Here is a 26,093-nt window from a genome sequence, read left to right on the forward strand (position 1 = left end):
AAAGGCTAAATATATTGGTTGTTACAAAGATACACAAAAATATCTTTTTTTTTAATATTTTATAGATTGTTTAAGTATTGTTGTATAAACTAAGTTCAAAAATTCCATGTTCAAAATGAGCTTTCAATAAAACTAATCTAGTAGGCGTAGCTTTTTATTACAAACACATGATCTCTGTACACTTTTTTTATACAATTAATATATTTTATATATTTTTACAATGAGATTAGCTAAATTGTTACCATATGTCGATAAAATTTGTGCAAGAGTAAATTCTGGTAAAATATTTATAAGGTATTCCAGTGGTGCTACGGAAAGTGAATGTGGAAAAAAAATTGGAGTACAGGGAAAAGAAAAACAGGATGCAGGACCAGGAGAAGGCAATGGTGAAGGTAACAAGGTAAGTTGATCTTTTTGGATATATAGAGTCATGGATCTAAAAAGCAGGCTGAGGTTTGGTTATATTCATTTAAACAATGCTAAAAATAATTGCAAGTACTTTTCAAAGATTTAATCCTCATGATGGTATACAGCCTTTTTTCACTACAATCAGCAGTGTTATATGTGTTATTCAGACACAACACAACATTTTGTATTCAAATATGTATAATTACTACTGTCTAGCGCCAAATGGTTGCTATCCTATACACAATATTCTGTGATAATGATAGCACTATTTTAGGTAGTTCATAGATTTGTATATAACAGAATTGACATCATTGTATATGTGTGTGCCAAATGATATTAAAATTCGTTATCAGTTTTTGTGTGTTGATTAACAAATATTGAACATAAAAATCAGTAATCCCCACCACATACTAATTAGTTAAGTATAATTAGTGTAATATTGATGCCAATTTTAAACTTGACTGCTCTTTGTAATAGTACTTTTGGCATTTTTTTATACAGAAACTCGATAATAATTCATGTGTGATACAATTAGACTGATGAAGAGATTCAGGGACCAGAAATGTGTTAAATATGATTTCAGAAAGGTTTATAAAATAATGAATTTCAGAGTAGCCTCGTTCTTGGCGTTTACCAGTCCGGCGACAAGTTTGAGCTCACCGCCGCGGCAGCGGAGATCGACCAGAAAAGTGGCGGCAAACTTTCCAGACATTTGAATGAGTAAGATCATTAAAGTACTCTACACCCAATTTTTGTTGGTATCCTGCTATGCATAATACGATATCTAGGAAAAAAATGGAGTGTACAATAAATGCGACATGTCATCCCAGAATGTCCAGCCAGCTGTCGCTGGGCAAGGCGTTGGTGGTGACAGACGTGGTGCCGCAGCACGGCGCGGTGGCGCTGTCGTCGCTCGGCCCCAAGGACCCGGGCTACAACACGCTGGAGGACTTGGACGAGACCAGGGTACCAGCATCGTATATTGTATATTTATTTAGCTCTTCAATTTAGCATGAATAAAGCGCTTACGAATGACAGACTTGTAAAAAATAGTGAAGTACATAAAAGTCAAATAAATGAAACAATAATTAAAAAAGTCGATGCCATCAATGTTTCGAGTTCCGCCCTGTGCCTGTAATTACACCGGCAACCACGCTTCTCAGACTGGAACACAGTAATGCTCGGTGGCAGAAATAAGCAGTAGTACTGCCCCGGTAATCTGGCTCAAAAAGCTCTCCTCCTACCCATTTCAGGAGAACGTGCGGGTGATGGTGGGCGCGGGAGTGAACGCGCTGCGCGGGCGCGGCAGCTCCGCCGTGGCCGTGGACGGCGCCGCGGCCGCGGGCGCCGCTGCCGAGGCTGCGCACCTTGCTGCGTGGAGGTACCACTTGCAGCTTGCAGATTTTGTATGCGGCAGTTTGTTTGGGAATTTTCTCTGGTCTGGTCTGGCGGGAAACTTCGTGACTATTTATCACCGTACCGACAAAGATATGCCTCTAAGCGATGTCGCTTAGAAACCGATTAGGGATATGGGTTTATAAAAACTGCCTTACTTCCCAACATGTTAGCCCGCCATCAGTCCCATCAAAGTGAGATTGCTGCCAAGGGCTAATTTGTTGTGGAATAAAAATAAAAGATTCGGGTCAAACGAGTCGCAAAACGTAACGTCGTTAGACATCACATAATACAGACTTCGTGGAACGTTTTTTTACTCTATAGGAATGTACCAATTAAGGAAGGAAGGTTAAGTCACAACAAGGAGTAAAGTTTTCAACGCCATAGACAATCATATGCCTAAACCTATTAGTCAACACTGCTGAATAAATGCCTGCCGTGGGACTTTATTGAATTTGTTGAAGCTTATAGAGTCATTTGGTCCTCAACTATATCCTGAAATCAAATCTATACTTTTTGAAAAAGATTTATGTAAAAACCAAAGGTTTTATTTTCAGAAAATACACAGAAAGAATAGTTTTGTAGAGCAGGTCGCTTATGGTTTTTTGCGCAGTATAGTGTCGGAACGCTTAATTGTGGTCCGCAGATTTGAAGAGTTCAAGTCCGATCGCCAGCCGACGCCTCGACTGTCGCTGTACGGGCCCGAGGGGCAACAGGCGTGGGCCGAGGGCTCGATCCTAGGGCGCGCGCAGAACTGGGCGCGGTTCCTGTCCGACATGCCCGCCAATAAGATGACGCCGGTGGATCTGGCACAGGTACCGACACGGAGCTTTACACGTGTCAAGTGTCAATTTAAGAGTTCCCGAAACATTACTTACCTTTGAATCGGTGTCGTAACTTTAGATTACTCAATATCGAACGATTTTTTCTATATGCATCAACCAAATCATTAGCCATCCGAATTAAGACATTCCTAGGTTTAGTGAAAGAGGCCATCAGAATCAATCAGCGGGCGATAGATAGAGCCATGCTAGGAGTATCTCTACGCGATCAAATCTGAAATGAGGATATCAAAGAAGAGATGGAGTTACCGACATGGATCAGTCAGTCGCGTAGCTGAAGTGGCAATAGGCGGGGCACACAGTTCGGGAAACTGATGGACATTGGAGCACAGTAAATATATAAACTAAAGCAGTATGAAAACTAGACCCGATTGGCAAAATATTTACCAACACCTCCTCCTCCGGCCTGGTAAAGGCGCGCATCTGTAGTTTCTTTACTGGTTTCATGTATTTACTGTAGTTAGTGTGCTTTAGAGGTACATTATTTACTGACTTATCTGTGAAACCGAAACGCTAATAATAGTTTTTTAATGAACCGCTGCCATAGTTTTTACTGAAAAAATCAGATACAGCATTTACAATATGCAAAGTTAAAATCAAGTGACTATGTGCGTGCCGGTCTTCTCTCTATCTTTAATAGGGTTGCCATAAGTAAACAATTATAATGTTATGAAATATCCTTATGCACCCTTCAACTGTATTTCGTAATACGGTTACACGTTGTATATGGTCATTATGTGTGAACACACAGCTTGCGCGATTTAGGATATGTGTGGCGCCATCTAGTTAGATACTGTGGAGACCACCACACCCTACAAAAGATGTACGTCCAGCAGTGGACGGCAACCAGTTGAAGTGCTGATGATAATGATTTTATGCTATTGATGAATATTAAAAATGACATTCATTAGTAATTATTAATTTATTTGTATTTTTCACATGTGTCCATATAAATTTAATTGTGATTTATGAAAATTAAGCTTAATTTGCTATACTGTTGGTAAGTTTAAACTTATCAACTTCACCTTTATTGAATATATCCAGAGGCAGTAATGAGGTGGGAGATACATAAGGCAGGGGTAAGAAAGGTATAAAAGGCGACTCATTTGGAAAATTTTTCACTTCATTTCATTCATTGTAAAGTCAACATCTCCTGAGGATGTTCCGGCTTCAGAGCGAAACGTGCGTAGAGGGTACATTGCCGAAGATCTTTTTGGTGTGGAGTATAAGGATTAAAGAAATATACATACAGATCCTGCTTTTCGCGGAGTTTTAAATTTAGCTTAATTTTGCAAATTAAGCTTAATTTTCATAATATATCATGGATTTCTTTAAAAAAACGCCCGCTTCTATCCAATAGTTTATTATTTATTAATTGTATTGTATTACTTTAAACATTATTACATAATTGTAATTGCCAATATCTTAATTGAACCTAGTAGTAACATCAATTAAAATTTAAAATACTACCTTGACAACAATTTGCATGCCAACATAGTTATGATCTACATATTTTTGACGTGAAACATCTATAGGCGGAGGGTAAACCTGATTTTTGGCGTGCCGACACAGGCCGTTGCGACGCATCGCCACGCTATATGATTGAATTTTTATATTTCGTATGTAACGATAAAAATGAATATAAATTTTGGTAATGAAACAGAAGACATTATTAACCAACTTACAAAAAGGACTGGTTATCCATTTGGTTCTATTTTTTTATTTTATTTGTGGAACAAATTCGTAATGCTTTATTTTTTCATTATGTAACTTATAGAAAACAATTTCGATGTTTCACATCTGGCAGGCGCAGCGTCCCGTGACGGCTCACACGTTTTTTTTTCTGTAACACCTATGAACCTGTATCAGCGAATAAATGAAATCGAATAAAAAAAGTGGAATGGAATGGCACGGTGGGTTCTGGCAGGCGGCGCTGGACGTGCTGTGCCCGCTGGGCGTGCGCGTGGCGGCGCACGAGCACAGCTGGGTGGCGGCGCAGGGCATGGCGGCGTTCCTGGCCGTGGCGCGCGGCTCGTGCGAGCCGCCGCTGTTCCTGCAGTGCGAGTACCGCGGCGCGGCCGACGCGGCGCCCGTGCTCATCGCCGCCAAGGGCATCACCTTCGACAGGTACACTACTAGCACGGCGACGGCGTGTCGCTGTAGCGGTCTCCACATTACCGAATTAGATGGCGCCACGAAAATCCTGCATCGCGCTAGTGTTCACGAAAATTGACTAAGTATATATACAACTTCCAAAGATGGATGTTCCTATTGTTACGGTCGAGCGTATCAACATAGCACAACTGAAAAATGTTTGTGTGATGAACATGAATGTTTTTCAGTGTCTGGGTGTTTATCTGTATATTATAAGTATTTATGAGTATTATATTCATAAAAAAATATTTATCAGCCCTCTTAGTACCCATAACACAAGCTACTAGCTTTGGGGCTAGATGGCGATGTGTGTATTGTCGTAGTATATTTATTTATTTATAGGTCCCGTACACTCGCCAAGCAGCATTGTTGCAATGCTGTGTTCCTGTGTGAAGGGTTTGGTGTAATTACATGCAAGTGGGGCTTTGTACCTACGCCTCAAATTGATGGACACGGCGTCTCCTTGCATACCCTGTGAAGTGTCGTTCTGTTAATACTAGGTCACACTTTTCTCAATTATTTTAAGCCAGTTGTGTTATTTAATAAGTTGAAATATCGTGATTGAACGTTACGTGCTTCAAGAGGAAAATTATTATGCGCACACACCTCTGTCGATTATTGAGATATATTGGAAGGAGTTGCATCACTATCTACTATCCGTACTTAGTATCATAAAGCTGAGTTGTTCGTTTCTTTATTAAGCCCTACCAGTAAGATTGAAAATGTGAGGAAGATTTTACACTTGTATGAATGTACGTAGCAGACATCGCGTAGGGCACAGCAAGTTTTCAAATATAACACAATGTTTTAATATAGCTGCCAATTGGCAATGCTTTTTGACTTACCATCGGGCTATCACCTCGGCCCGTCAATTATTACTATATCTGTTAGTCGCCTCGTAAGACACCCGCGGGAAGAGGTGGGGTGGCGATAACCGTATTCTGATTTGCCGTCCCCACACTGGATACTAATCAGTACCAAGTGTCCTTTTCGTTCGGAATACCAAGTAGGCTAAGCTGAAACACTTCCAAATGCTGTCCCTCGTTGACCTCAGGTGCATTACTGATATGACTTTTCTACAGAAGCTCGTAAATGGTAACTCGGAAGCTCCTGAACTTATGCATACCCTTTCATTGTCTGCTAAGAAATTACCTAGATTTGCTACTTGGAAAAACTTTTTATGTGAACAGCAGTAGTACGAATTTGGGTAGGAATGCCGCTCTAAATCGCCTGATCTTGCTCGCGCAAATAACAATATTGATCTGCTGATCTATTATTTCTGCTTTGTCAAACAATCCGGACTGCACTTTTGGATTGTAATTTTTAATTTTCCTATTGTTATATTACTTTTGTTCAACTTCTTGTGCTATTATTATAGTTTGGAGTGTTAATGTCGGTAATTTTGTAGTAAATGCTGTGCACACCTTTAAGTGGCTAGTCACACTGATATCCTTTATTAGTATTGTGAATAAGGTGTTCCTGTAATAAATTAATAAAAAGTGCGTCCGAGAGGCACGATAGTAGCAGTGAGCGTGTTGCAGCGGCGGGCTGTGCCTCAAGCCGCGTGCACAGCTACAGGAGATGCGCGGAAGTATGGCGGGCGCGGCCGTCACGCTGGCCGCGCTGCGGGCGCTCGCTGAGCTCAAGGTGAGCCCTCCACAGCGCACTGCTGTAGGTGGCAGAACACGTTACTCTCCCTGAGTCGCCTCGTACGACACGCGTGGCAAGAGGGGTCACCACACGGACAACTTTCAAACTAGAAAACGACCTGAAATGTGGCCTATTGGAGCACTTTGTCATCTCCACTTTTCTTTTGCAATTGCTTAAAAGAAAAGAATTAGAAATCCTTACAGATATAGGTATAGTAGTCTTTATTTTATCCTTACTGCAAAATTTGCTTTTCAGGTAACTGTCGCGAACAGTTTCTTGGTCTTGTAAAGCGCGTAAAGGTCAGAGATTATCAAGAATAACATATCTTTATCTCGCTATCAAAAACTACATAGATTGCGTAATAGTTATTCCTAGGGTTCCCAACCTTATTAAACCAGCGGCGAACTTATAAGTTTAGAAATGTGTCACGGGGCCCGCGCCTTAACCGTCCTTAATGAAAGGGATAAGATTGAATGTAATTTTTTTCAGGTATCAAATACTACTAAGTAATAGATCATGTTTCATTTGATATCACTGCTTACCACCCGCAATTCTGACGTAGGTACACCTACAAATGTACCTACATATTTTATATATACTCATATATCAACAATGTATGCAGTTGTCGCTCCGTATCACGCGTGCACGCAGGCGGTTTGTCGCCAGAATTGCGTGCCGCGTGCGTGCAGAACGCAATCAAAGTTAAAAATATCTTTATTCAATTAGGCCCATAGAAGGCACTTATGATGTGTACATTACATGAGAATAGTGTCGTGTGACGCATGAATAGTGAGATGATGACAATAATTCTATTCGTAAACTTAAAACTAAAGCTACGAGGGTTCCAAACACGTTCAGGTCTCAGAAGAAACCCTCAACAAACTTAGCCGGTTGTTTTTTTTATCACCAACTCACATTGTCATTTAAATTTATTAGAAAAGCAACCAAGTGGTTAGCAATAATTCACACTCAAGCTTTTTTATTGGTTTGACGCATTCCACACAGTTTCGTAGGATGCAGTTGAATGCTGCCCCTCACAGTTGTACATCTGCAGGTGGCCATCAACGTGGTGGCCGTGATCCCGCTGTGCGAGAACATGGTGAGCGGCCAGTGCATGAAGGTGGGCGACGTGGTGCGCGCACTCAACGGCCTCTCGCTGCAGGTGGGTCTGGAGCTGTGACAAATACATTTCGCGTGCGGCACCGTACATGGGATAGAAGGAAATCACTGTCACACTTCTGCGTCTGACGATGATATCGCGCGCAATGTGCATTCAAAAAGCGTATGTGCATGCGCGATTTCCGGGATAAAAGGTATCTTATGTCCATTTCCAAGATACCGGCTATCTCTGTACCAAATCAAGATCGGTGTAGCAATTGAGCCCAACATAGGTAATAAATCAAGCTATAAATTGTATCCATATCATACGCACCTGTGGATACAACGTATAGCATTCTTTCTCCTTATCTTTGCTCTCTCCTGAAAAATTGCCGTGACCTTGAAATTTTCTCCTTCAAAGATTTCTTACGCAATAAAATTTAATTCCAAATATTTTAGCCCGTCCCAGAACCTGTGAATATATTGTCCTAAAAATTGGATTCTTTCTTTATTAAACTTTTAAGAAAAAAAAATATCCTATGTCCTTCTCCATAGATACATCAGTGCTAAATTTCATTAAGATCGGTGCAGTAGACCTAAACATAGGTAACAAGCACAGTTTAGTATTTATTATATTAGTATTATCACCATCATACCAATCTACTAAAAGTGTACTACAGGTACGTGGCTCCTTTCAGAAAGAGAATGCTATAGGCCTTAGTCGTAGTTACAAAATAATCGTTTCTTATAAAGTGTTGTTTTCGTTTCAGATCGAGGACACGGACTTGGAGGGGCGGCTGGCGTTGGCCGACGCGCTGGTGTACGGCCAGGCGCAGTTCAAGCCGGCGCTGGTCATCGACGTGGCTACGCTCACCCGTACGTTTGGTTGAGTTGCAAAGGAAATACCCCCTGTATTGGCCGATGGGGTATTCATGTTAATGCAAGACTTTTGTTCTACAACTTATTCAATTCACCCGAGATCAATATTTTTAGACAAATAACTGTAAAAAGTTGGCATACGCAGTGACAACTATAACAACAGCTGTTTTAGATTTAAGGTCGAATGGGTCACCACGGTCCATCGATTCGCACTGGACCAGCGCGACGACCTAAACCCTTCTTGTAGGATATGATGACGATGATGATGAGATAAGATCCTAAATGATATATACAACAATTTGCTCAATACTTTATTTAGTGATTTGTTTAAACAATATGTTAAAACATATTTATTACAGCAAGGTAACTATGCAATTCATGAATTATCTTTATGACACGGTCGCTTGAAAGTATCTGGGACAAAAGGAAAAAATGTTAAAATTGGAAAAGAGTAACTGCCGAGTTCTTGCCGGCTCTTCTCGTTATTCCACCTTTCGGATCGGTGGAAGAATCACTACAGCAGCCGGACTCCAAAAGTGTGAACGAAATGAATTTTGAATTTTTTTTAATGTCTTTTCGCTGTTTTTTATTCCACTACAAGTTAGCTTTTGACTGCTATGTATGTGGTAAGCATATAAATGCTTACCACCAAGCATAAGCAGTCTTAGATGGTAGCGGGCTAATCTTTTAATATGGAGTATGGTTCATCACACTTGGACGAGGCTCGCCACTAATAGAGTGCAGTGGTGCAAGATGGAGGAGGCCTTTACCCAAAGATGGGTACCCAACTAACTAATGCATGTTTATTACTTAGATTTTCTTTATTTTGTTTATTTCTTTATTTATTTATTTTTTGTAATTCGTTGTTTAATTTGTTACTTAAGATTAAATGGCTTATTTATTTTATGGTTCATCACACCGGAACGCTAAATCGCTTAGGGACATTAAACAAAACATAAGTAATTATAAACAAAATTTCGATATATAGCAGATTGTTTCTAGTAAGCCGATTGTTGGCTTACTATAAACAATCGGATTACTAGAAACGGACATACATAAATTAGTGATATCTGCATATCGTCTGAGAAAAGTACCTAAATCCTTTGTGGGGATGGGTATATGCTTTTATAACATGATACTGAAGGTAATATTAGATCTACCTTTACCTAAGTTTAACAATATGTAAAACACATTTAACCAATCGTGGTTACTACACGATTAATTAATTCCTTAACAAGGCTGCTCCGCTCTCATCTGTCACAAAACAGAAAATTCTAATGATTGTTTAACTTTAAAATAATTTTGGAAAAGAGCAATCTGCTGAGCTATTTGCCGGATCTTCTCAATGGAATCTGCCTTCCGAACAGGTGGTAGAGTCACTACAAACACACTGACTTGACGTTTCAAAGGCGCTTATAAACTAGGCCTACTTGAAATAAATATTTTCAAATGACAATGTGAGATGGTGTAACAAAAAGAACACCCGGCTAAGTTTGTTGTGGGCTTCTTTTTAGACCAGGGCGCGTTTGGAACCCTCGTAGCTTTAGTATTAAGTTAACGAATGTAGTTATCGCCATCTCTACTCACCAGTGGCGTGCACAGGGATTTCGACCAGGGTATGCATATAAAAGGCAGATGGCATGAAATGGAGAAATTCTTCTCCTCAATGAGACATACAATTTTTTTAGGGTAGGCAGTGCTTTTGTGCTTGTATGAAGTGCACGCCACTGCTACTCACTGCTATGTACACATTTTGTATATAATCAACGCATCAAAAGTAAACTATGTGCCTATTTGAATAAAGAAATATTTGACTTGACTTGACTAGATACATTTTGAATTTTGACACGGCTTTGTGGTAAGTATCCACGGCCAAAGCCTCCCACCAGAGCCACACGTCCCCGCCAGGTGGCGTGCTGCTGGGCACGGGCGGCGGCGCCTTCGGCTGTTTCAGCAACTCGGAGGGCGCGTGGGCGGCGCTGCGGCGCGCGGGCGCGGCCACGGGCGACCGCGCCTGGCGCTTCCCGCTGTGGGACTACTACCAGCGGCAGATACGCAGTGAGCCACATTACACCCATCATCATCGGGACAACCAATCGACGTCCACTGCTGGACGTAGGTCTTTTGTAGGGAGTTTCACAATACACGGTCCTGGGCAGCTTGCCTCCAGCGGCACACGGCGACTCGCCTGATGACATCTGTCCACCTCGTTGGGGGCCGACCTGCGCTTATCGCTGCGGAATCGCCATTTCAGCACCTTAAGACCCCAACGTCCATCGGTTCTCCGAGCTATGTGCCCTGCCCATTGCCACTGCAGCTTCGCGACTCGCTGAGCTATGTCGGTAACTCTAGTTCGTCTACGGATCTCCTTATTTCCGATTTGATCGCATAGAGATACACCTAGCATAGCTCTCTCTATCGCCCGCTGAGTGACTCTGAGCCTTCTTATGAGGCCCATAGTTAGCGACCATGTCTCAGTTCATCACACGCACTGTTCGAAGACTTTAGTCTTCAGGCCGTGTGGGTTTTTGGACGAGAAGACGTCACGAAGTTTCCCGAACGCTGCCCATCCAAGTTGGATTCGGCGGTTTACCTCTTTCTCGAAATTGGACCTACCTAACTGGATCGTGTGTCCTTTTGTATTCTACTTCTATTTTTATGTTTCTTTTTTTCTTGTATAATTCTTAATGTGGTGTACAAATAAAGAGTTATAATAATTATAATTTAAGTAAAACATATATATATAGATAATTGTATAATGTGTATTAACTGACAAACTGAACATTGCCCTTTACTAGCGCAACAATACATGAGCACAGCTAGCTGATAATTGCCTGGTACATTAATTCTTCTGTTTTAATTTATGTTTTTTGTTTCTTTTTTCAATTAGGGATGTAATTGGGTTTTCACTACAACTTTGTTTCTCAATTTGGTAGTTCCTAAGCTTGCAAACCATTACCCCATTTCCTCAGTTTTTTTTAATAAGCGAAAGTGGACTGTAGATTTGTGGTCCTTCGATTTTAGCCTAGCAGGATACTCCGTGATGTGGTAAAATTTACACAAACCGAAAATAAATCGGCTGCCTAGATTTTGCAGGCGCTCGAGTTTGTTACGAAGTTCCTCAGTAAGGTCAGGAATCAGGATAGCAGGAGTCAGCGTAGTCAAGTAAAGGAAGAAGAGATCGTCCAAAGGAAATTTGACTCACAATTAATACGACACTACTTTGAACTATTTTCTTAACATAAACTGTGATTCCAATATGATTCTGTTGAAAACAAATTTAACTAAATACACATGTCTGAAAATAGTGATATCCTTCTCCAATGTGAAAGGGACAGAACTACTTTAGACCTCTTAATTTACATTTACTTTAGTGCTCAATTCTGTAGCACGGTTGGCAATAGATTACTTTTAAATAGTAAGATGTATTGACCAGTTATTGATAAACAAAAGATGGTTAGGTTCTTATAAACTTTGTTATGGTTAGTTTTATATGAAATCATGATGTTTATTCTCTCGCAGACGATCCCGCGGTGGACTTGAGAAACAAAGGTTCGGGCACCGCCACGCCATGCATCGGAGCCGCTTTCCTCAAGGTATACCTATTCTTTTGTCTAATGTGCAAACAGAACAGTGTTGTTTAGCGATGTTACTCGTACGATGGTATTATACAACGGCGAGGCGAGTCCAGGCCTCCATCACTCAACTATGATACCTCAAACTACCCAGGCTAACATGGGAGACGAAAAACTATCCCATGACAAGGGAAATAATATTTAAAGTGATCACCTCGCCCAAGCACGGCAACTGCAGAGAACAGGAAAGTTAACCCCGATTATTATGTGGATATTATTTTTATCTGTGCGCCAATGCTTTGAGAGTTGATAAAGGTGTGAGAGAGGATAAAATTCTGTCCTTTTCCCTGGGGAGAAAAATGTTACTTAATTGGGGGTAACGTATGGTGTATGTATGTTTATATCTTATTTGTATGTGATATACACATGTATATATATTTCTTGTGTGCGTGACACTGAACTCCTAAACGGCCGGACAATTCGGCAATTTGGCTAAAACCGAGATTTTGACTTGTGTGACTTTTGTTCAGACTTAACAATTACCTATTCATTGTAAAGTCAACATCTGCTGAGGACTCTTGTACCCAGTGCTCTGTACCCTTAGTAAAAGGTAGGCTCGCTCGCAATCCAGACGTCGATTTCGAGTACCTATCGAACTACTGAAGCACCAGAGAAAAAAGATCTTATTTATAATAAATTTAAAGTTCAAACCTACCTATAGTCCTTTAGATTTTCGCAGAACGAAAACTAAAATCAGTAGTACAATTTATTACAACTGAATAAGACCTATTTTCCTTTGGCGGTCTCATATGCAAAAACTACTTGTAGTGAGCCGATAAGGGGTTGATGATGGCACGGTGTGGGTTGGCAGAACTTCATATGCGGCGACTGGCTGCACCTCGACATGACGGGCGTGGGGCGCGTGGCGCCGGAGGCGGGCGCGGCGCCCACCTACCTGGCGCCGCGCCGCATGTCGGGCCGCCCCACGCGCACGCTCGTGGCCTTCCTGGCCGCCGCCGCGGGCCAGGGCGGCGGCGAGCCGGGCCAGTAGAGACTGCACCTACGTGCGAAGCGTTCCAACCCACACGAAACGAGATAAATACGTGCCGATTTTATAATACATAAATTGACAGGTTTCAAAATATTGCTATCCCTCTCAAACAGTGCGTAAAGAACAGTGCCATTGTTTGGACGACCTCCCTAGCGCGTGTATCTCGTGTTGAGCGCTGTAGTAATAAGTGAGAGGTCCTGGGTGGGTCAGTAGGGGCAATTTGGATACTAATAATTTTTCAATTTGCTCTGATCTGGTCTGGTGGGAAGTTTTGGCCGTGGTTAGTTATCACCCTAGCGAAAAAACGCGCCGCAAACAGATTTAGAGCTTCGGTACGATGACGCGTAGAAACCGATAAGGTGTATAATACATAAACCCAAATAAATTAGCCCGTTTAAATCTTAGACTGCATATTTACTTAAACCCGACGTAACTGCAGTCAAGGGTCAACTTTTAGTGGAATAAAAACAAAGTGGAGCACTACTGTTCAAAACTATCAATTTGAGTTTTATTTAGAGATTTGTGTACAATGTAATTGACACCATGGTCTACCCTATTTTATGGTCTCAACTGTGATTACTCTCGAGAAATATTTATTTTATATGAACATAACGGATATCTCATTCATTTTCATCGGCATATTGTATTGTAAAATGGTCTAGTTTGGCACAATGCATCATTTAGCAATTTTTTTTATTGATGATGCGGGAATAGGTCCCTTGTAACTTTTTGATTGTCAGTACCCCTAAGCGGTTTCTATCAAAGTAAAATGCCTCATATAATGTTCACCGCCAGACCTGTATAAGCTTAGTATAAGATTGGCCTGCCCGCAAGTAAAGTAGGTACCTAGTTTTAGTGTATCGAAACACTGTAACGTCAAAGCAAAATGGATTATATGTTCTTGTATTAGATTTGCAAATTCTGTGCGCTCTGCTGTGGACGAATTTGGACGTTTTGAATGTCGATAGTGCAAATCTACGTTCGCTTATTATTGGTAGTACAATTATTTTACTCACGACACTGTTCAAGTTCAGAAGGTATAAATTATAGGTGGACCAAAGCCGGCAATCTAACCAAGGACTATGCGGCCAGAGACCCTCTGTCATATCCTTACTGTAGCTTCTACTTTAAAAGCCAATTATTAACCTAAATCCCCTAGATTTGTGGTAATAGTATTTATACTATATTTTTATTAATATTCGTACTTCCTAGTCAGTGGTAGGTAGATTTCATTCAAACATTGTGCTAGTCAATTTTCGTTATTTAAAAATAAAAATCTGTAAAGTGGGTACCGTCTTTTTCTTTGATAATTTTTCAAGATTTTCGTTATGAATGGTACGTTTTTTAAATAAAATGTTGCTATACCAAACAAGAAAGTAAAAAAAATATTTACTTACATAAAAGACAAGTTAGAAAAAATGAACTACCTGTATAACTTATTTACTAAGTCTAGTTTTCAATTCAAAGTACGTTATATAAAAAACTGCCTATTATTCTCTCATGATGGTAAGTAACAAATAGTATTCTAACAGAAAATTAAAACTGTACGTAGGATTTCCATAAAAGGATGTACCAGGATTTGAACCTGCGTCTCTACGATAACAATTCGCAATTTTGAACAACAGGTACAAACAAATTTAATGTTGGGCTACAAAAGAATTCAGACATGGGCTAAATAATTTCCATAACAAAAGATTTTATTCAAATTAAACGTAAATTCTTAAGAAATCTAATTAAGTCAATATTCTCGCTATGCAAAGCTCAAGTTATTGCCGAAGAGGGCTCTGGCGACAATTGTCAAACAGGCAAGTAATTCCGGGCTTAGATTAAGTTTTTAGAATTTAATAGACTATACAATTCATATCATGGTGATAAAATACTCCACTTTACTAACGTGCTTTAGTCGATTTAGCACCAACTAGTTTCGAACTCGTCCTGGGCTCTTTAAGTCGTAGTTTTCAAGTACGGAAACAATGATGTCAGGGTAAAATTAACCTTATGAACATTGTATTTAAGTTCAACTTCGTATATTTAGTACCAGCGCTTCTAGCGGAGTGTTTGTACAATGAAACATATACCTAAAACCAGATGAAACTCACGTGTGAGGAAGAGTTAGTTAGGTCAGTTAAACCTTTAGGCTATGGGATTGTCAGTTTTTGGTCCATTAGCTCTAACGTTGCATGTTTCCATACTCGAAAACCACAGGGGCTCACGCTCAACGGGACTCGCTTTGCGGCGTAGTTAATAGAATTTAAGTTAAACAATGTGCTTTAAAAAATAAGGCACAGTAATGAGTTTGAATTAATTTAATTTACAGATACAACTTAATTTATAATAAATTATTATCAAACATACAAATACAAGCACAATAATTACGAGACTCCTACAGTAATGCTATCATAATATTATACTCTGAGAAACAAATACTCATTACAGGAAGAGTGAAATAAAACACCGATGCTTATTGACCTAAAAATGAAGAAACATTTATTTTCAGTATGTCTTTTGTATAATTTAATAACAGAATTAATCAAATGGTAAGAGAATAACTGAGCGGAGCACTCCACCGACAATAGAAATATAATATTATTTATCAAGTAATTTACAGATACAATTTATTAATTCATGCAGTACCAATTAATCTAATGTATTCGTTTACTGAGTCAATTAAGTTGAAACGTTCAATAAGTAATGTACGGCGGCGTACCGCCCGCTACGGTCGCGGTATCTTCTTTTTTTTTTTTTTTTTGAAGGATTTTTCAAATTTTTAATCTTCACGTATTTTATAAATATCTTATACTTGAAAAAAATTTACATTATTATCCATATAGAATGCTGAGCGGAAGGAACTTCAATGACGTCATTCGGTTGGAATTTAGTACCGTCCACAATGCGTACGACATGAAATAGGGCTGACTTGTCACTCTCACAGTTCCGTGTAGCGAACCATTGCGGTGTTGCGTTGTCTTTTTGCTCGACGAGATGGAGTTGGTGGTCGGCCCTCGGGCGGGCGGGTCCCTCCGCTCAGCAGCGCACTCACACGGCCCCACAGCGCGACGCACACTATTCGCTCGCCTATGTACCGCTACACTTGAAGTTTTCTTCCTTACATAGTAAAATTAACGGAATACTTTAAAGTCTAAATAACGAGGGAGGGCGCGCGCGCCTCCGATATACCTTAACTGAAACGATGACAATAGTAATTTATCGCAAACACTAGAGAAATGCAGGTCCAATACGATGGTAATATTGTGTGGCATGAAACAAAATGTATATTAAAATTCTCTGCTTTATACACACACACTAGCCGGCGCCTCACTTCGACGTCATCATGGTGACGAATTCTGAAAGCAAACAAACGGACTAGCATTAGTTGGCGTCGCGCGGCGAACGAACACAACAGAGACCGACAGAGATGCAACTATGAAACCTGTTAGACCAAAATATATCTCTAGGATACAGGACTTATTGTGAAACGAAACCAAGACCGCGTCGAGTACGCGCCGCGCAAAGACGCGTCCGCCGCGGCGCGTGCTCGGCGACAGTGAACATAATAAGAAACCACAAGAAACGGTCGTACCTGCCATGCCACTACACAGGGATTATGAAATACCACCCTCTGGTACATCGTCAATCAATCGTTATAGTCCGGTGACAATAATGGAACGTAAGGTATGTCATGTGGCCGGTACTGCGAACTGCTCGGCTCGGTTCGCTGGTTATGTTTGCTGCTCGTTTTACGGAAGGCGGTTCAAGCTATGGTACAAAGCGCGACAAGCGGGGACGATCTATCAGCGGCGGGAATCGCCAGGTGGTATTTCTATAGGAAAGATTCTATACAGACATTAGATACATGCACCGGAGGCGGTCCCGCGCCCCTAGCACTGAACTTTCCGTTAAAATACACATCTGCCACAGCGGGAGTATGTAAGAGCCAAAACCAACATGTTTTAACAACAATTTCGGTGCTAGGGGCGCGTTATCGAATAGCGGTCGGCCTCGAAAGTTAGAGAGGCACAACAGAGTGAGATCCCAGAGTGCGGGGAGAGGCGGGGCGGGGGCTACCATGTCAGAGGGTGAGACAACGAGCAGCAAACCACAGCAGGTAGGTACCTAGGGGACGCGCTAGCGGCGCGCGCAACGCAGTATCGGTTAGTACTCGTAAGCGCAACGCGAGCGCGCGCCGCGTGCTAGCGGCTGCCGTCGCCGCGCGCGAATATCATTTTCGCGAGCGCATGGAAGTCTGCAAGAAGAAACGCTCGGTCGGCTCACACTGCGCCAAGCTGGCCGGGCGGAAGCAAACTTAAGAGCATTTGACTCGTTCCAGTTACACGTCACATACGCCCGAGCACCTACGTTCAGTTAGTACAAGATTTACTCTAGCAATCGAGGAGTGATTTTCGCATATCACCGTAAAATGGGCCTATTTTACTTGTTTCAAAACCGCAAATCCCACACTGCAGACAAATTTGAGTATCAAAACAATACATATAAGATCCATTCTACACTGATGATCAAGTGTATCAATACTAGATAAAGAAAACGACTGTAAGTGAGAAAATCTTGTACTAAGGGTACATATCAGTTTAGTAAACTTTTCGGTTTCTTGTGAAACGGACTTACGACTGTTACAAATTTAACTATGCTTATAACTTATTTGCAGATAATACACATCATGTGCGTTGCGGTGTGATCAACAGACTAAATTCGTCTGGTGTAAAACTGACCATCTCATATGACTGTATTAAAAACAGAATTTTAAATGTTCAATTCGCTACAAATGTTGCTCAATTAATAAACGTGTGACTAGAGTAGACTGAACTGAATTAATAGTGAGTCAAATACTCTTCACCAATAGTTCCCATGCATTTCCTTGTGTTGGTATTATTTACTGAAGTATTTTAGGAACCACCACCCATTAATGAAGACGAAACAAAGGATTTCAGTCAACTGAGGTCCAGGTTACAGGATACTTAGAACTCACATGCACGAAGTGGTTACTATAAACCCAAACCATTTTCTTTTCTTACATTATATTATGTCATCTTCATAAATAACGATTGATTGCAATGTATCCAATGAGAGTCCATTAATGCACAAGTTCGCTTTCTAAGAATTATATTTTCAGGTATCTAGAAAAAGTTTAACTTCTGTCCTCTACTGATATTGTGTGAGGTTTGATATTCTGTTACATTCATAACGTTTCAATATAATTGCATCGTTAACATCGATTCGAGAGAAAATAATTATTGTGGCAATTAATAAGTATACAATTAACGTAATTCTGTTACGGCAATTGTATCTTACTCACGTTATCATCACCACAACATCACATCAACAAATTAAGTTTGTGTATATAATGTATAGTGACGCAGTTGGCATTCGGACTCGTAAAATCGCTTGTCGCCTTGGCAGACTTTGAGGGTGCGATTCTCAGAGGAAACCAGCTGCTAGGTTTACCGATGCATGCAAATGCGCAAAGCAAGTCCATATGGGATTGGCATGACTCGTCGAACGGTAACTCTTCTGCAAGTGTAATCTTAAAAGAAAAGGTGCTGTAGTCACGATTTCTCCTGTAACTCCTGTATGTTGCTGAGCTTCAACAGCTTAGAAAGGCGCGAAATTGCTTAAAGAAACTGCTGATGTTGGGCGCATGGCGCTAGACTGAAGATGCTTTAAAGGCGTGAAGTAGCTCAAGGAAGCTACTGACCTCGTTTGGCCTAATGTCGCTGGATTTCAGCAGCTTAAAAAGGCGTGAAGTGGCTTAAGGATGCCTGATCTCGTTAGGCCCATGTCGCTAGACTGAAGAAGCTTAAATAGGCGAGAAGTGGCTCGAGGGAGCTGCTGATTAGATCTGGGTCGCAAAAATGCGTGGCGTACTCACCCTCGTAATTGACCTGGCCGTCGCCGTCGATGTCGGCCTCGCGGATCATCTCGTCGACTTCCTCGTCGGTGAGCTTCTCTCCGAGGTTGGTCATGACGTGGCGCAATTCCGCGGCGGAGATGAACCCGTTGCCGTCCTTGTCAAAGACGCGGAACGCTTCGCGGATCTCCTCCTCGCTGTCCGTGTCCTTCATTTTACGCGCCATCATCGTGAGGAACTCGGGGAAGTCTATCGTGCCGTTGCCTGGAATCACAAACATAATTTTGCTTTACAAACTAATAACAATATTTAAAAATCAATAACAACTAGGTGCTTAAACCCATTTAATTAAATCTTTAATTAAAACATGCCCAAGGGTAACCCCCTAAAAAAAACATTGCCTAAAATAGAATACTTGATTGCTTTATTGAATTCCTTTGAAAAAATATTTATCGGCGCGAGTTAAAGAAATTGAAAGTAGAATGAACTTAAATGGCGAAACTGATTTAAAATCAAAACAAATTGAGCACTAAAAATAAACACCGTACGATTATCTAAGAAAGGTTAAAAGGGAAGAGTCGCAGGTGCTGGGAGTATTATTATTTTCGCGATTAATGCGCCTGATCAAAAGAAGCGCCAAATGTTTACAGAAGCGCCGCCGGAGTTATTTCGATATAAGTCCGTGCGCACACATATACAATGTTATCTTTCAACTATTTGCACACGTATTGTTTGTGGTTGGTTCAAGTATTATTGGTGTGTGGACACAGATAGCATGTCGATGACCTCATCTTACCTGAACCTACTACCGAGGAAGTCTAGATCGGTTTAAGGTTATAGAGATTTTAAGCACTAAGTAATAATATATTCTGTTCTTCTTTATAATACATTTATTAAAAGTAAAATACGAAATACTTGAAGAAAGTTAGTTGTAGTAGGCAGTTGGTACATTCGATAAATACAAACTAATAATTCATCAGTCATCGACCATCTCTCTGAATAACAAATATTCTTCTACTTATTAGTAGTTCCTACTAGGTGGTTTCCTCAAAACGGTTCTCACTTTTCAAGGTGAGATAAAAATTAAGCGTTAATTAGTTATTAATCACAAAACTGCCCGCTATACCTGTGCCTACTGACACAACGTGCGTCAACAAATAATCGCAAAAGCCTTGTAACGCAAAATAATTTACCTCGATGCATCACATCACAGTTATACAACTTGTTTACACCGCTGTCCCTCACATTAGTGTATAAAATGGCAGAACAAAGGATCATGTAGATTTACTGAGAAGTGTAAAACGAAGGCGTTTTAATACGAATTGGCGATAAATGTTGCCTAAATTATATTGCGAATAAAAATAACTTTCTACGAGCTCGTTTCCAATGAAAATTGTGGTAAACGATTCCACGAAACCATGTAAATTATTGAATACGCTCAAGATCCCAATTCTGAAGCAATTAATGCAATTGTACAATAAAAACGTCAAAGAACTTGGAACAATTTCCTGCAACAAAGCTAAACTATTTAATGTATTTTCCATAATATGTTCTTAAAAATGATGATGATTATAATTATGATGATGATGATAATTATGATGATAGTCTTGCCACGTAACTTTTGGTCTTCACCCCTTAAAATTTTGTCTCTCTTGAGTGACGTGTGGAAACAAGCAAGTTATATACATAAGGGGGCCCACGCTCCTTTGTTATGAGGTAGCCACTAACGAAGATATTACGTTTTTCTCTTATTTCTTGTATTCCAAAAATTCCACTACACATACCTATTATATGACAGCAATTTGTTTTCAATCTTCCTACGACATGGTGAGAATTCGTCGTCTGATTTTGTTGCAACAACAGGCGAAATCCATCACGCCTATTATCTGGGGATGTTTCCGTACTCCTGTACCTATATGTTAATAATGCGAAAGTGATAACACGCCAAAGTATTGTAACAAAACTGTCCTAAATTCCTCGACCGAAAATGGCTAGACACATCGTCTCGTCAATCATTAACAAAGGGGGTGAACGTTCCGGCGTTGCAAAAATAAGTGCGGGTTAAGTTTGGATTTGCTAATTTTGGGGTAACCTTTCCGTCGCGTATTGGAGGTTATATTTATACCCTGCGTAGAGCTTTGGGGAATGCAGGCCGAGCAGCTCTCGCTTCTGGGACACATCTGGACTGGTGACGTAATATAAACACCTTCCCGGTCTTCCCCAAAATGTTTAAAGCACTTGAGAAATACACGACAACGTAATAGTTATGCCGAAATATATTTTTAGTCGATTGAATATGTTGGTATTTTAATAGGACGCTGGGAGTGCTTTATAATCTTTAGATCAGTACAGCCTAATTAATTGAAACCAAATTAATGCAAAATGTATGTCAAGCGCCAGTTGAGAACGAGCGTTTCGTGCTTTTTACACGGCTATTGCAGCCATGCGATGAGCTTTTATCTCTACAGTAAAAGGATGACATTACAATTTTCGAACTTAGTAATTGAGCCTAGTTAATATTTGAAACTTTTTAATTATTTATGAGAAGATACGTTGTTTTTAAGTTAAAGTAACTTCATTGAGGATGCCATAACCCGTAAATAAACGATGCCTTATTATTATGCGGCATGATAGTTTAATTGGTAGCTGTTTCTCAGGAAAAGCTATTGACATGAATCGCGATCGACCTCTGTATGAACGTAACGATCACTCCTCGTGGTCATCAGTAGCAATTTAAGAAGTGAATCGTTCTCGCCCGGGTGGGCAGGGCATTGTTCAAGGAGCAACAATAGGCTGCCTTACCTTGAAAGATGACACGCACGATGGCTTTTTGCAAACAAAACTCAATACAATATTGTGAATTTATATTTCTTATAATTTGTCAAAGATCACCGTTTAGTATCTGTAGTTTTTCGCACTAGGGTTATTCTTTGTATTTTGTCTGTGTACTGCACATTTCAATGAATGACCTATGGCACACTGTCAAACTATGTCCCCTAGATGAACATATGGACCTTTTCGGGACAAAGCTATTTGCAAAACGTGAGTGTATTTCGCCTTCAGATAAAAATGAATTGCAGTGAGTGTAATCTATAAATGGTTATTAAAGTTTATAATTTAACCATTGAGGAATTGCCCTATTTGTCGGAAGATCTTCATCTCATCCTCAACATTTCAATAAAACAAACTAGACCATAAACACATGATGGACATGGATGGGTATCCACGAGGATACGTCTAAGTTTAATTGTTTAATTTATTTATTTATTTCCAACTTACGACTAGTTTTACAGGAATTTTCCTAATGCACTGGCGTAGATACTGATGCCTACCTACATACTATACTTTATCAGTGTAGCAAATGCACCACAAAGCAACCTTTGTGAGTTAATGTTCCTGTACCTCTGTACCAAATAATAGAACATTAAAAAGCAAGATGACGAAACACTACACCCTGTCAATGAGTAAAAGTATTGATAAAAATCGGTCCTTATCTGTAAGGGGATAAAGAACAGTCTGATAAAATAAAACAATCCGTAAAGCTCCGGTTCACTAAATAGCATGAATATCACGGCAAAGACAAAATGTGAATGTCGGATGTCTAGCACAAGCACCGCTCGTGTGGTTTGCGGGATTGTGGTGTGCTCCAGTTTCCGCTTGAAATATGACGATCAGAGATTATTGCACACCAAATATGACAACTTTATATTGCAATATTCACATTCATCTAAGCGACTTCGAAGAATTTCTTATCTTCTATGGAAGTTAAATCATAATCATCCTAAATCATCAAAAGTTAATTGGTCATATTAATCCTGACATAGTATAAAACATAATTTTTAGATATTGGATCAAAACAGACGTTACTTTGCGGATAATTATTTAGATACAAAATGACTTTCCAAAAAGGACTTTCTATTTCATTAGGATTTGTCTGGACTTTATATCGATTAGTTATTCAGAGGAAAAGCGGAGTGTAGGTAAAATGAGAGACCACAATTTAAACTTATTCAACAAAAGAACAACTAATGTTCTGAATATTTGAAATATCACATGACGAGTGCAAGTTCTTAAGCTAATAACACTTTACTGATGGTGATCAATCCATTGTCACGAAACATATTTCTTTTGTTAATTAGTATATAATGCCATATTGTTTTTAGTCTAAAGCCGAAATCCTGACTTTTTGCAGTCCACGACTGAATACCTTTTACTGGGCGAAAAAGAGAGTAGCTAGATGGCGCTGCTCCGATTCCATATAAATCGTAGTTAACTTTCGTGCGATATAATAAATAAACACAGTTAGGAAATCTTACACTAGAAACTCTACACCACACTTAACTAACTAACTAAGAACTAACCATCCTCAGTCAAAATAACTATATATTATAGGTGTAAGAAATTTGAGTTTCAACAACTTTATTATTGCCAGATCCTTTGACTGAATGAATAAAAAGTGTGCACGTGTTTCGACAACTAAATAAACCAACCGAGACCTATGTCTCGAATGTAAAAACAGTGAATGAACGTAGAATTTTGAATAGCTTGTCATTATTGTCACAGCAGTGTAACTATCACGTAATGCAAATTGCGAAAATCCAAAAATACGACTCCAATTACTCATGCCGTCGTAGGAAACCTTGGCTGGTAATAAGATTAATTTGTATGCTGATAAAGTATCGCGAAGTGAACATAAGACGAAGCCTTAGCGGGCGGCGGCGGCAAGGACGCATGACGCCACGAGCTGCGATGGCGTCAGCTTAGCAGTGCCTGTACCTACCTACCTAAGCCTAATGCCCACTAGCACATTCCTTATTAGAGACTCCAAATAAGAAATGTTGAAAAAATTAAACTTGTTGATTTTCTCAACTCTATTACGGCTTTTTACAAATCCCGTAGGAACAGCTAATTTTAGTGGAATAGTTTAATAATACATGCCCATGTTACTTCACGTCCGATGAACTAAATCTATGCATAAAAATCTGTTGATTCGTTGCTAATTCAGGGCATGAAGGAAGGACACACAAACAAAGAAACATTTTTGAACTCATAATTTAAAAAGATTCGAACCTTTTCACAACAACAAAAAAAAAACTTGATTTGTCTATTTTTTTTTGTTAGCGTACAAAATATTTTGGTATCAAAAAAAAAAAGACTAAATAAATCACCTTTTGTTTGTATTATGATAACATTTCGAGTCACTATTTAAACTTATATGGGAGTTAGCCCAATCCTGGCAGCTTTTAACTTTTTTGGCAGTTTCAATTTCAATATAGGGGAGACCTATATATTACAGTTGAAACTGCTAACTGCCCATTAGACTATTTGTCATATATTAGCACCATTACATTTCGCACATTCTGGTATAACTACTTTTTTGCACATAAACTTGTCATGTTTGACTCCGCTGAGCGTCGGTGCCTCCTTGCGAGCACATTCCTTACAAACTGCGTCATTGCAGTAGGCTCTCCGCGTCCTAGCTGCTAGTAATACATTTACGATGATAAATACTAGTCATTAATTAATGACGAAATCCATTACATAGTGCCTTAGTAATAGAGGAAGTATAAATAGGTCTGCGCCATTGCGCAGAAAAGTCTAATTCAATTGAATTGTTCTATTATAGTACTTAGGATTTTCATTTCACGCTTACTTCGGTAACTAATTTATAAGATTATCATAGTGAGTTGAGAAAACGCTGGTAAATTTTAGACTCCAAAGGGTTTTTAACTAATGAGAAGCGTGAATTTTTTTGGATTCGGATGTTCTTCTATAAACAAAGGTTTTTGATGCAGAATTGCCATTATAATTCGTAATATCTAAAAACCACAAGGTCCGTCGGTTCTACGTCCATTCATTACACTGTTCGTAACTTTTTGTAGTTATGCCGTTAAATAAGGTTATTATAAGTAATATTAATATTATTTTGAGGTTCTCAAAATGACAGTAATGCTGTTTCTTCAATCAAGCAAGGCAAAGGCAAGCTTGTAATTCGCCTAAATATGGCCGAGCAAAGATAAATTACTAAAAATTAGAGCCAAAACAGGTTGGACAGGCATCATATGATCAGACTATTGTATTACGAAACTCGAAATTGCATTGCAAAGTACGATTTAAAGGCAGCAATGCGATTAAAATACTCCTCTTCCTATTAGCACTCTCCATACAGTGTATGCCGCCATTGGTGCGAAAGGTGTGGGCCAATAGAAGACATTGCAATCATCACATTGGCCGCAGCTCAGGATTTGTAATACAAGCCCAGACCGGTGTACTGATGACGTCGCGCACGTAATGTTAATGATTATTGATTGTCAGTAGTAATGTAACAATAGAAATGGCGAGGGCATGCGGAAGTCGCCAATTATCACAAGGATGGCACACATACACCGGCTATCGATAGCGCGGTGCGGTGGCCATGTCAAGAGCGTGCTATGTTTAGTGGAGAACTGCAAGGAAGACGTTTAATTCCAAAAGGGTGTCACGGTTTTTCGCGAAATAACCGACAAAATTTGACAGCAGACCTGTCACACATTAACTTTTAACCTTTCGTGACTTTATATCGTCGAAATAAAAAAGTCTGAACATTTGGAAAAACCTTGAACTTTAAGCAGAAATGACGGAACCCACAGTTATACTAAAATTAAACTACTACTATTATTGTAAAAAAAGTAAGGAAATACACTAACACAAAAGATATAAATTAATGGAAAAATAAACCTTTTATCTGATAAAATGACCCAAATGTCCAGTTACTTTGGAGCCCCCCTTCTTGCTACACTGCGTCCATTTATGAATCTACCAGTTTTTTTCGATTTCAGAAGTCTCGTCCGACATTAAGTGTTCTTGGGAAGGTTATGCTATGCTGAAATCTGCAAAAGCAGATAATGACCGTAAATACTGTGAACTATAGGGCACTTGTCTGTTCAGAAGCCATTGCCAAATCGGGATTTGTTGACAACGCACTTATCTAACAGCACGGGCGTCTGGAAGCGATGGGGATTGCAAATTAATTTGCATATTCCCTTGGCCCAGTGCCAGCGAGCGTTGCCTGTCGCGATTTACTCCGCGCGCCGCTGTTAGGAGCATCGCCCGACTACTCGTATCCCTAAATATTGCACGGATCTGCCTTCCACACTAGCGCTGGCAGACTGACAAATATTACAATGATAGTATCGCTT

At 39.9% G+C, this 26,093-nt stretch overlaps 2 protein-coding genes across 3 annotated transcripts in view; one reads left to right on the forward strand and one right to left on the reverse strand.

The window, feature by feature from the left end:
* The first annotated feature begins 157 nt into the window (after positions 1-157).
* Positions 158-13,052, forward strand: LOC120630159 (cytosol aminopeptidase-like). The gene is made up of 12 exons (XM_039899310.1): positions 158-400; positions 1,019-1,128; positions 1,239-1,374; positions 1,662-1,789; positions 2,450-2,618; positions 4,573-4,772; positions 6,341-6,446; positions 7,504-7,611; positions 8,318-8,423; positions 10,290-10,484; positions 11,949-12,022; positions 12,873-13,052. The coding sequence occupies exons 1-12, from the start codon at positions 221-223 to the stop codon at positions 13,050-13,052; spliced, it is 1,692 nt and encodes a 563-aa protein (XP_039755244.1). The 5' UTR covers positions 158-220.
* A 2,460-nt stretch (positions 13,053-15,512) lies between these two features.
* Positions 15,513-26,093, reverse strand: part of LOC120629702 (calmodulin) — a 34,285-nt gene continuing 23,704 nt past the window's right edge. For both annotated transcript variants that reach the window (XM_039898689.1, XM_039898688.1), the window contains exons 3-4: positions 18,937-19,179; positions 15,513-16,396 (exon numbers count right to left, since the gene is read on the reverse strand). In XM_039898689.1, coding sequence (XP_039754623.1) covers positions 16,368-16,396; positions 18,937-19,179 — 272 coding nt within the window. In that variant the 3' untranslated portion in view covers positions 15,513-16,367. The remainder of the gene's footprint in view (positions 16,397-18,936; positions 19,180-26,093) is intronic.

The sequence above is a fragment of the Pararge aegeria genome, chromosome 15 (assembly GCF_905163445.1).
Source record: "Pararge aegeria chromosome 15, ilParAegt1.1, whole genome shotgun sequence".
Lineage (NCBI taxonomy): Eukaryota > Metazoa > Arthropoda > Insecta > Lepidoptera > Nymphalidae > Pararge > Pararge aegeria.